At 32.4% G+C, this 13415-nt stretch overlaps 1 protein-coding gene across 1 annotated transcript; it reads right to left on the bottom strand.

Moving 5' to 3' along the window:
* Window positions 1–1413: 1413 nt before the first annotated feature.
* LOC117342482 lies at window positions 1414–13032 on the bottom strand. The gene is made up of 8 exons (XM_033904652.1): window positions 12354–13032; window positions 8377–8398; window positions 8070–8087; window positions 7659–7691; window positions 6286–6372; window positions 5585–5753; window positions 4660–4752; window positions 1414–4361 (listed from the first exon to the last, which is right to left on the bottom strand). The coding sequence occupies exons 1-8, from the start codon at window positions 12675–12677 to the stop codon at window positions 4139–4141; spliced, it is 969 nt and encodes a 322-aa protein (XP_033760543.1). The 5' UTR covers window positions 12678–13032; the 3' UTR covers window positions 1414–4138.
* Between the last annotated feature and the right edge of the window lie 383 nt (window positions 13033–13415).

The raw sequence follows: 13415 nt of genomic DNA, 5'->3' as shown, positions 1-13415 counted from the left end.
AGTAACTAAGGCAGAAGAAGAACAGATTTACCGACATAGAGATATACGTGTCACAATAATCAACTCAAATAAAAACAAATATAAACAATATATGCATTTACACTCTATTCTCAAGTAGATAAAATAAGGATAAGGCGAGCTATTCCGGAATAGACAGTTTGTCGGCTTCACCCGTTACTTCAGCAAGCAATTAACTTTTCAGATTTATTAAAATGTCTAATCATTTGATTGAGAAACCAATCGAAACCATTAGTCCTAATAACTAGTAAACATTTTTCAGACAAAAAAAATCTCAGAATATTCCACGGGTTAGAATTCTATTGTTATAAAAGTGGCGGAAAACCGAAAGTTCCAACAAAGACAGCTATTCTGGGGAACAGATAAAGTTAAAAAAATCATCTTTGAAATTTCCCTAAAATCCGTTTTCGGTTAATCTGACCTTCGGTCGTGTTTGAGTCGTAGTTCAAATATTTGTTCATTTTAAATGAGAAAAAAGATAGGTAGTCTAGGAACCAATAATGTTTTATAAATAAAAATTCGAGAAAAATGAATTGTTGATGTCTGACTGTAACTCAAAACGAGCGGAAAGTGGCATGTGTCTATGATGTTTAAAATGCATAATGTAAAAGAGTAGAGAGTACCGATGTTCAAAAAAAATAATTCTAACTCAAAATCGACAGAGGAATGGCAAACAACTACGAAATATTTTTGTATGGATACCTTAGAAAAGGTTTAAGATATTGTCCTTTATTATCAAGATGAAAGAAAATATTGGCGAGCAAAATGAACTTAAATGTTATCTGACAGGCTGATTTATATCTTTAAAAAAACCAAATACATAGTTGTTTCGGAAAGGTAGATATCATTTTATTAATTATGATTTAAAATAACGTTGGTGTTTCCATGTCTGTATGTCTGTCTGTTCTCTGGCTGTCTGTCTGTCTTTTTTTCTTTATTTTTTTATTCTAGTATTATAGAGATCATTTCGTCAATTGCTTGTCAGCACTTGTAAATCTGGTCAAAAATTGCATGGCAAAGTATGGCAGTATATTCCTAAATTTTCGGGGTGTCTTACTATAAGTAGATAACCGTTATATAACAGGTTGTGACGTTCTTTGTCATTTAACTAATTCTGAAGATATCGACTTATATTTTCAAGAATGACTCTGCACTTTCGTTTATTGTCTAAGTATAATTCATTTCAGAGATACCAAATTATTTTTAATACTGCTGCAGCAAAACACATGGAAACTCATGAATCCAGTAAAATAGATTCGGATGAAAATAATTCAGTATCGGCACGTAGGAGATCAGTAATATTTATACAAGAAAATAACCGTAGTGTGGGGTGTTACATTGAAATCATCAGATACCTCAAATATAAGATTTGATAATGAATTACTACAACATTGGTATATTTAATTTTTTATTCGCAAAACTATTAGAACAACATACATATGTAAATCATAACAATGGCATATACATTAGAAATATACATTTCATGTGTATTAGTAAGTATTGAACCATTTAACTTTGTTAAAAAACGAAAACGAAGCATTCAAGTTACGTATAATATTGACGTTTATTTGGAGAAATACGGCCACAAAATTTGATAGAAAAAAAACACAAATCTTTAAAACGCTCTAGTAGGTAAGGTGTTCATTATAAAAAAAAACAACAAAAAAAACCCCAGAGAAATGCTTTCGTTATCAAAATTTGGTGTTGATATAAAAACCACATTTAACTTTCAAGGACAGCTATCCATAGAACTACTTCCGAGTTTCAAGACCATACTGTAGACATATTGGAAGGGAGACAACCCTGTCTGACGGTGATATTTCCCAGTATTGAGACAGCTTTTTGCTACTCATTATTTGTGTTACAACAATTTAATGAAATGAGGAATACAATTTGTTTCAATATGAAAAAATAAATACATTCTCGTTCGGTTGATTTTGATTTCAAGATTTCAAAATACATTCTGTAGGTAAAATCATACGAAATGCACGTGCTAAGGGACAAGCAAATGCATGTCATAATGGAGATAATGTGTATCTATAACAATTGATAACAATATTATATAGAAATGAAAATTGACGTTATACAGACATACATATGTTGAAGTAAATTTGTATAACACAAGTAAGTAGAAACCTAACATACATATATTTCTGATGCCATTTATCAAGTCAGGTGATTATTAAATGGAAAATTACGTTTCCCTATCAAAATGAGACAATTCGAGATACATGTATATATGGAAATATTTACAAAATTACATAGAAGTAGTACACTGCCAATGTGATCAACTCAGTATTCATCGACAAAATATTTACGATACATATTCAAATTTAATAAGAAAATGAGACATGTTCTATAGGATTTTGTTAAATACGATCGAATGTGTCAAGACATGCAATGTAAATGAGCGGAAATGCGAATGAAATACATATATGTGATAAAACAATTTTGAAATGAAACCAGAAATCTCAAAAAAAAACAAAAAACAAAAAACAAAAAAAAAAAAGAACTGGCAAGTTGACAATATTGTATTTGAAAATATTTTTCATTTCGAAAGAACTGAGCTATAAACAGACAAAGGGATTTTAAAGTATTAAATTATAAGAAAGAACTGAGCTATAAACAGACAAAGGGATTTTAAAGTATTAAATTATAAGACAGACAATGGGAGACAAAAAAAAAAGACAAAAAAAAGACAAAAAAAAAATGACCAATCGTTAATTTCCTATAATAATTTACTTTGATACAGTTTGATGTAGATTTTGTTATCTGATTGAACCGGTCTAACCACATTATTGGTGGAAAACATTAACTCATTTACTTGAGAACGTAAATTTTACAAGCCGATTTTATACATCTTTGCCGAAAATTGTTTGTTGTAATATAAGGGAGGTAATTATTCTTGAATGTTATTATCGCTAACTATGAAATATTACAATGTAAATCAATATGATCAGACTATCCTTAAAAGAATGATCAACGGAAAGAAATGAACGCAACATAAATAGTGAAAATATATCCTATGATCAATATCATTATTAATTCATCGGTGGTTGAATATATCGATACCGTGAGGTCGCCGATATTCTTTGTTACCGTAATTCCAAAAATATTTTTTCTTAGATAGGATTACAATAAAGTGATCTGTTACACCGAAAATGTAATGTTCCCCTAGCTCCGATTTTTACACGCCCGGAAAAGCTTGTTTCTATTATCACGATCCATGACATACGTCGACCACTAAGGGGGTAATTAACAGTAGATTCAAGGAATGAAGGCTGAGAAAAACCATGATGGATTCTATGGTCGACATCTTGATCACATCTTAATCACATTTGGAAATATACAATAAGAAGTCAGATGTCGTTGATGCTTGCTTTTGATGATATGCCTATTTGTTCCATTGTCCCCGCCTTAACTCTTTTTCAGATTGTGACTAACTCGTATTTGACATCGATTTGTATGGCGGGTGTCGTCGATGAAGCATCGGACATCTGGGTTTTATTATCCAGGTAACTTTATAGATTTTATTATATATTGCCCTCGTTTATTTAAATTTGAGTTTTAATTATGGTTTCGTTTTCATGTCGGTATCATTTATTGTTTTTGTCATTAACACCTGCCATTGCCGGTATCCTTACATGTTTACCTGAGTATTGCATTTTGGAATAAGGTAACATCAGCTGCGTCAGTTAGCCCATGTTTCAATACAGTTGTACAAAATGTTAAAATCAGCCAAGTTTCCCCTCTGTCAGCGGGAGGTATCACACAAAATACCATATATTTTTAACGAGTATCCCTAGATTGTCGCACTGTTCCATGAAGATGTTGGAAGGTTTATCGTAAGAGCTGCTGTTTGTAGCCATTGAACTGTTTCATGGAGTTGTGGTAGATTTATAGTAAGAACTGCCTCCAGCCGTTGAGTTTTCCATGAAGTTACTCAAGGTTTATGTAAGTGCTGCTAACAGCCGTTGAGTTTTCCATGAAGTTACTGATGGTTTCATTAAGTGCTGCAAACAGCCGTTGAGTTTTCCATGAAGTTACTAATGGTATCTTTAAGTGCTGCTAACAGCCGTTGAGTTTTCCATGAAGCTACTAATGGTTTCTTTAAGTGCTGCTAACAGCCGTTGAGTTGCTGCAGATAGTTGTATTTAGGTTTGATGAGTTCGAGACCAAAATATGTCTGTTCGGAATCCCTTAAATAATTTCCATTTGAAGAAAGGCTTGGTACCCTGACGTAAATGATATCCTCACACTCCAGTTCAAACATACCCATATGACTAATAAAGTCCACTGGATATCGTGGTGCATAGTTGGGGATATTTGGATATACAGACCCCCTATCAAAAAAAATATATATATATATTTATTTTGGTCATGTATTTACAACAATATCGTAAAGACTGTCAGTAAGATTTATGTTAAGTTTTCCATTGAATACATTTTTAGCTTTTTATTTATAACGACTGTTTTTCGACAATTCTTCCAATCACATACAACATCCAGAACTTCAGATCATGAACATTTTATTACTTATATTTTAGGACGTTTTGTTTTCTTTTCAAAAAAAAGGTATGCTCAAATTCAGTAAAAAAGAAAGAAAAAAAACATGGAAAGGATAATTTTCATTTTACGTACCGCCCATCTTGGGTCACGTGACTTCTCAAAAGCACATCCTGTAGATTGTGGGGCTTCCTTCGAGCAGTCTCCAGCCCATATGCAGGATCATGACTATTTAAAAAAAAAAACTCGATACTAAAGGGATCAAGTTTAATTTCGCTATGAAACATTTGAATTATTCAAACCAAAATCCAAGGTCAAGTAAAGTCATTTGCTTTATCTACAAACTTTTGATGTACATGCGATCGAGTTGTTTTCAACTGGCTGTATCCAACGTCTTTGTTTGTGTTGTATGTATTTTAAAAAGGTGATATCATGAGTTCATCGGGATTTGTTTGTTTTGTGTGTGTGTGTTTTTTTTTTTTTTTTTTTTTTTTGGATTTTTTTTTTTTTTTTTAATCTAAATCATTCTTTGGTAGGTGTGGTTGTTATAAATATAGTTAGGTTTGTAGTCTGTAGAGAGATTGCTATATTTTCTGTTATATAGAGTTAGGTGTTTGTCTTTTGTAGTTACACAATAGTAGATGTAAACATTATGTATATATTAATGGTACGACATCGTCGACAGCCTATGTACTTTTTCTCACAAAATACATGAATTGGCAGGCATCGTATAGAAATATATCTAATCAACACCAACGAATGAAAAAAAAAAAATCCATCAATATTCCTTAATTTAAAGAAATAATTTAACTGAAAATTTTCTATTGGAAAACATAATACAAAATTCAAAGAATGATTTCTAAACTATTTCCTGAAATTCAGTAATGTTTTTTTTTATAGGAAATGGAAATCAAGATGACTTTATTAACTGAAGGAATGTTGATGAAACCATGGACAAGTATTGCATAGAATAATTATTACTCTTTGCCGGCGATGCAGCACATATAATTCGTGGTGCAAATACAGAAATATCACTTTGAAGACATGATAAGCTACGTACGCTCTGGGTGGGCCGTTGATCATCACCTGGCTGTAGATGAGGTACATGCCCGGGTTTGTAATGTTGATTCCCAATATTTTAGTATTGTCTTGTACATCATTGACATACCGGAATGAAGGATTCGGATAGTTTGGATCTTGATGTTCCCATACGAATATGTTTCTTCTCTCTGTAGAATAAATGTATTTGGTATGGTTATGCTTTCAGGTAAATAAATTTGATTTATTTTACAATTAGTTACGAAGCTAGCTACATCAACTTATATAGGTTTCTCGAGTATTTCCGGTTAGAGTTTGAGTACGAAGAAACGGGAAAATATGAAAAAATGCGGTAAAGAGTTATGTTAAGCTAAATTCTGTAAGAATGTTGAATGTTCTGTCTATAATCACCGATTAAACCATTGTACATGTATCATCGCTTGTATTAAAAGAAAAAGAAAAAAAGTAGAGTGTTGGAATTGGTACCAATAATCAATTTTTAACCATTTTATTTCTATACATCAACGCTTGTGCATTTTCCTGGAACTTAACAGTAATGAAAGGTAATCATTGTAATTAAATATCATGACAAAATATCAGTAGTTTGACCCTAACTTCACCTGTTAAGCCACAATGCCACTATGATAGCTAGGAACGTTTCAGATAGAATCTAGTCATTTTGCCAATTCGTTTACCTGGCGTGTTGAATAGGTACGTACTTACCTATGGATGAAAATAGTGAATTTTGGGCAGCGTTCATTGCGTCACTACTTGATCCCCTCAGATGCATGGCTGGCCGATTGAGGATTCCTATATATAAAATGTATAATATAATTCCAACGGAATGATATAAATACAGGTGTCAAGGTATTGGGATATTTGTATAGTTTAACAGATATACACACCTGATTGGTTTGCGATTGTAAAAAAAAATATTTTTTACTCTAAACAAAGGAAGAAAGAAAACCGAGCAATAGGGTCTGAATGGCATTTTTAAAAACGTTTTTAAAATAAATTCTGTTCTCGATTTTAAATTCAAAAACAGCTTTATCCTCCCTTCGGTTGTTACGTTCTCAAAATTATATATACCGATGTAATAATATCATATACTAATGGTGTTATACGTTATAATTACGTGTTTATTTGAAGGAGTACCCATAAAGTACAGAAAGAGCACAGATGTTAATTTATGTTCTCAGCAGCTGGACACACTTATCCATTCACTCCTTTTCAAGGCGATTTAAATTCGAAACTTCTAAATTATTTGATGTTAATCACAATCACTATACTCTAGATGTACTTCTATCTAGCTGTAGTGATTGTGATAAACATGTCAATGTAATTGTGTTCGAATGTACACCTAAATTTGTCAGGGTTAAACATATATTTCCATACACATGATACGTTTTATAGATTTGATATTATGTCTCTTGAATAGAAAGATCATCAGTTACGACTGTGCTACTGTATGGTGCACATTGTGTCATGATCTGCCTTTCCTTTTCCGATGGCCACTTTTCACCTTTTTTATCTGTTTTTATCTTAATTTTGTATGCTATGTATCAATTATTATAATAATTGCTTAGAATCTTTTTTATGATGGACCAATATAAAATCCCTTCTTTCTGTTTAACAATTATTACATTCTTGTTGTATTAAATGTTATATAGAGAATGTAAACTCGTTCATTTACCTACCTATTCCTTACAAAAATGTGTGTATATATATCATATATACAACATTATATATATATATTGTTTTGAATCTACCACCATCACTTCAAAATCTGGCAAATAAAGTGTTCGCAATCCTTGTGAAAAAGTAGTTTTATTGGTTCTCTCTTTCCTGTTCGAAATTACGCCGCTGCAAACGGCAATGTCTCTTTTTACATTAAAGGCTGATAAATTCTATGCCATAAACATGTTTGTTATAAGAAAGACTGAATTATCATTATATAAATACATAACGACATTGTTCATTATAAATCGCAATACATAAATGAAAGAAAAACTATATCTATGCCTACGGGCATTTGCATCTTTACATCGCTCTGTCATTATAAGTCACAGAACATAAATAAAAGGAAACAAACTTACGTTCAATGGCACTCTTGTGTCGTTCTGTCTTTCCTAAAAATGGTAAACGTATCTTTATGGTATATGTATAGTATTTAAATGATGAACTTAATTCATGACAAAATAGATGAAAATCCGTATATAGTTATGGTAATTACCATTTAAGAGGAAACATGTTTAAATGATTATGATAATATTTCAGCAGGGCGTATTTCTGGTGCTTGTAGATAGATATTTCATTGCAGTTCACAAAAAATAAACGCGATATAAAATAACTTTCTGAAAACCGATATTGTGTGCTCTATTAACTAACCATCACAACCGTGGTGAATTAAACCATATTCTTTCTTCCATTGCTTAATTTATTTGTTAATGTGGAAACTATGCGTTAATTCGCAGGATTAATTGAATAATAAAGCATTGTCAACTTACTTTCTAGATCGTTTAAAACTGAAATAACAGAAGTAGACAAGGTGTAACATATCAGGAAAAATACAGATCCAGTAAACAAATAGGCGGAAAATAATATTTAATTTATTTTTTTAAAAAAGGTCGAACGGAAATACAGATGATAAGCATAATAGATTAGTTTAAAAAATCGCCATACAAATGTTACGTCCTTTCAGACAGTTAAGTAGATAAATGATAAATAATATACTTTATTTATTCTTTATACATTATATGATAATGCATAATTTTCAAGTTCGTATTGTTTAACAGTTAGTAAGGTTGTACTCACTCTCTCTCCTCCGTCTCCTGACCTGGAAAATATGAAAGTGCTATTTTTATTCGATTCGCCTGTATATTTAAATGTAAGGCTTATGTCTGATTAATCAAAACCCCATTTACTAGTATTAGTTGCGGTAAGAACGATTCAAGTAGTAAAATGCACCAATAAATATATAGATTCTTCTATTTTTAGCAGGAAACAGATGTACGTTAAATCTTTCCAGAGGCGTCCATTGTCATGTCATGTTTTTCTCACATTTTTTAATGTCAAATTTAAAATGGAAGATAGTAAGTTATTGTGATATCATTTGATAACGCCTCTGTTTGATATGATGTCACTAAACGTCGTAAAATTTTATCGCCAATTTTGGACGTATTAAAATATTATGAAATATTTAAAATATATATATACATTTTCATGTAATCAATATCAGAATTTTTCCATTTTATATTGACACGGTCTAACTCAAACAACGTTACAGGAAAGAAATATTTTCATAGTTTAATTAGTTAAACATTAATAATGAATTGAAATGTTTTCAACTAAGAACACGTAAAATTTATTTAAATATATAATTTATATGTAATAGCAATGACAAATAATTTATATCAACGATTACATACAATATATGTTCATACGTGTGTTGGTTAACATGCGAATAAGGGAAGCCACTCGTGAACGCATGATGCAATTTAACTAAATTGTCTCCCTTTAACAGTACGCCATTTAAACAACGAGGAAACATCTCAAAACACAATTTTATATATCCAACTCGAATGACCCTAGTTTACAGGAGATCAAAAACATGTGGATTAACTTTTATGAAACAGATTATAAATATACCCCTGGTTTACAGGATATCATCACAATCTGGAATAACCTTTATGAAACAGATTATAGATATACCCCTGGTTAAGAGGATATCATAAACATCTGGATTAACCTATATGTACCCCTGGAAAGTAAAGAGAAAGTTCGTAGATATAGATTCTTTATCAACACACATAGAATTTTGCATAATATTGAAAGCGCATCATATGTTTTATTGGTAATTGGTACATTCTGTAAGGGTTTGTGTCAATATCATTCCTGCGAAACTTACGGAATATGTTACAAGAAATTTGTATCTGTTTATATGATCGTATGTAACAGTACAATTAATAATAATCTTATCTTTTATTTTTTTTTTATTTATTTATTTTTTTTTTTTGTGCTTGTTTTTTTGTTTTTTGTTTTTGACAGATAAATGTTAAAATTGTATTTCGGAAAGCATGCAGCATTATATTTAGATATAAATACATATTCGAATGACAAACATGTTTTTTTGAATGTTGGATTCTGAGAAAGGAGTCGCATCAATATACTTCCTATACCTAATCAGCTTTATCTGACATAGTAATGTAATTATATGAGAATTATAATATTTTTGTATAACACTTTAGCATAATTTCATTCATTATTGCTTTGTTACATTAGCACTATGCTATCAATACAACCTAGATTATTGCTTCTTTGCCGCGGTGGCCGAATGGTTAGGTGTCCCGACACTTTAACACTAGCCCTCCATATCTGGGTTGCGAGTTCGAAACCTACGCGGGGCAGTTGCCAGGTACTGACCGTAGGCCGGTGGTTTTTCTCCGGGTACTCCGGTTTTTATCCACCTCCAAAACCTTGCACGTCCTTAATACGTCCCTGGCTGTTATTAGGGCGTTAAACGAAAACAAACTTAACAAACCAAATCTTTCCCAAGGACATATTTTATGACGATCGTCGTGACAGGAAGCGATAGCACCAAGCTAACTTCATTGTAAATCATATACAATGTATATCTAGCTTGCTCATGCTTACATCAGCAATTTAAACATTTCACCCAAATTTCTTTCTTTTAGCTAAGTGCGATAAGTAGATGATTCACAACAAGCCACTGTTGGATATGGTATTTATTTCTCATTCGTGTTAGTTTTTTAAGTTAAAAAGGTCACAAGCTTTATTGGACGTATCTTGTAATTCTAATAAGTAACTACGAGTCTTGTGACCTATTTCAACCGTAATTATATGAGTCGACAGTGGCAAAATTGTGGCTTGGTTTTAATACATGTTTGCTGATATATGCAAATAAGGTGTAGTGATATTATAATATGTAAATGTCCCTAATAAAAGTTCAAAAATCGTATAGATCTATAAAAAAATTTTAATAATAATCAAAAATTTCAAAGTCTGCAGTTTTGTAGTGCATATGTGGCGTGATGCTTCCCGCCCAAAAAATTGACTAATCGCTGTTACTGCTGGGGTTCAATACCCTTGGTCTGGGACAGTTCTACGACACCAGCTTGTTGTTAATATTTATTGTAAATGTGCCACCGTTAATATGACCTCTAAATAGTAACGGGGTTGCATTATGTGCGACAGACACTGTTATTATCGGTCGTTTTTTAACAAGAACTGTTTGAGAGGAATTTCGAATTTATTCACTTCACAGACAGTTTTCTGTTTTGACCTCTGCTGCAATAAATCCATCAACATTAAAATTATCAAGGGAAATCATTACATAGATCAAAAATATCTTGAAATGGCTGGGGAGAACATAAAAGTTTCCGATTCCGCGACAGATTTACGGGTAACAGTTTGTCAAGTTTCAACCTAGACGCGATGGTATGACATCAAAAAAATACCACTTGAAACGAAGCACACAAGAAAGTAAAAGTAATTCTGGTCAAAGTTCAAAATATCAATCAATTAAAAGACATATCTATATCGATAGATGTGGTTCGGGAATGGAATAACAGGGGTTATTGTTGTAAAAAAAACTATCGTTAATAACAGGGTAGTTGGGTGGCGTGGCGATTGATACACTCGCAATTCGCCAAAACTGCAGAGCTAAATTCCAAAATGAGTCACCTACACTACTTCGTGCGTGTGTCTGAGTATATTTGTTTTTATAGGCCCTTTACATTGCATTCCGGGTTAACAGAAGTGATAACTTTCCAGGAATATGTTTAGTAACTTAATAAAATTTGTATCAATATTTAACATATTTTTTCATGAACAAGTAGTATACCTAACCACCATTATGAATTTTGATGTCGTGAGATTGTATACTGAAAATGCCATGTTATTTCTGATTTGTTATTGTTCGTTCGTGCGACTCACGATATAGTTTGTGAGGGTCGGGGGTGGGGCGTTTTTAATGCATAAATGTGATGCTATTACACTGAAACCAGTATGTGAATGTCATACATCCCCCCTCCTTGATAATATGAGCATGCATGATTTACTCGTGTCCTCTATTTTATAGATAAGTAATATTGTATTAAATGATTTGTCAAATTTAGACTAGCAGGTAAGTAAGCTCCAGAAGCACCACAATTAAAAACATTGTGTGACCGGAACAAAATATCAGAAATACCTAAAAAGGTGAATTATTATCTGATTTTTAAATCTTAATAGTGAAAGTAGTGTCGGCTTCATAACTAGCATTTCGATATAGCTTCAGGTAACCTAATAGCATAAAACCACCGGATCTATGTTATGGCCTCAGAGATGATGACTATCGGTTTGAAATCACCAATTAATACATCATTTGTGAAATATGATGTATTGAAAATTTTGTGAACATTGTGATATGGCAGTTCATTGCAATAAGATATTCCAATTTCTGGCAACAATGCTTGCAATTTTGCAGTGTAGTCGGAAATAAATATATATTTTAGTATCATTGTTCTGCATTCAGCAAAGCACGTTATTTTTGTGACGAAAAATGTACCTAGTAATTACCAGTTAAAATAGAGTTTATACATTTTAGTCTGAAATATGATCTGATACGTTTTACAACACATAGCAAAACATGTATGACTCAGCGGGTTTAACATTTTAAGTGGCCTTTAACTTAACCTAAAAATTCCTTTTGGAGGTTTAATATAAAGTCATAAAATATATGATCCTTTACCCAAACTTAATATCTTTTAATTTCCATTATCAACATTTACCTGACGAGAGTTCCTCCTGCTAAGACTTCTCTCTTGGTTGTGGTGAATGCTCACACTTCTTGAATCCTTATTTGACGATGCATATGGGCTAGCACGAGGTGAAATGTCTCTTTTCTGTAACTCTGACAGTTCGTTTGAAAGTGTCATACACTTGTAATGGAGAGATATATTGGATAGGAACAATACGAGGAAAAGAACGAGATATGTCCAGGTTAAGAACTTTGAGCCACAACGGCTGCAAGAGGTGCAAGTTCCATCCTTATCAGAAGATCCGCCTTCATCGTTGAAGACAATGACTGGATGTTTTTGCACATTGCACTCCATTTTTTTAGCAGAAGGTTCTGTTACGGGAATCCCCTAACGGAATTTCAAGGATACCATCCCCAGAGTTTCGATACCAGGTGTATATGATAGCAGTACCTTGGGCCAGGTGACGATAGTGTTGTGGTTTGAGCTAAAGGCGGCGTCTATATGTATATAGGCGGGACGACTCGGCCACGACGAATCCGTAAAAGGGCATGTTTCCAGGAAGAAAGAAGTAAATTCCACTTAATGCTTGTAATATATGTAATCACGGGTGTATAATTCCCGTGTTCTCATAGTACAAACCAACTATCACTAGTATATTAATGAAAGTTTCAAGTTTACAGAATGTCCCATACTTATCTCATGTTAGCAAAAGTCATATACTGCCCTATTCAATTATATCATAAACTGCAATGAAATCTTACTAGTATTTTTGTTTGCTTTCATATCTGTCAACGAATGTCACAAGTGTGATCAACCAGTGAGAGCCTGTTACGTAATCAGCTGCTATATTTGTCTATAAATAGTCCAAACACAAAGCTGACGCCCAACAAGCATGTATAAATATAGTTTTTCTGGTGGGTATTTATGTAACGTGACGACGGTGTTTATCCACAAACACTTGAGGATGTCTGCTTGAAAAGGTCATAATCCTAGTACATATGTATATTTGAGGAAGATCATTCATCGCACTTGCCTTACTTTTATGTGTATATATAACAATTTCATGAAACTGTGTCAGGGACATTTTAAGAA

This window comes from Pecten maximus, chromosome 14 (assembly GCF_902652985.1).
Source record: "Pecten maximus chromosome 14, xPecMax1.1, whole genome shotgun sequence".
Taxonomy (NCBI): Eukaryota; Metazoa; Mollusca; class Bivalvia; order Pectinida; family Pectinidae; genus Pecten; species Pecten maximus.
The sequence above is the reverse complement of the archived record's forward strand: the minus strand, read 5'-3'. Positions and strand labels throughout refer to the sequence as shown.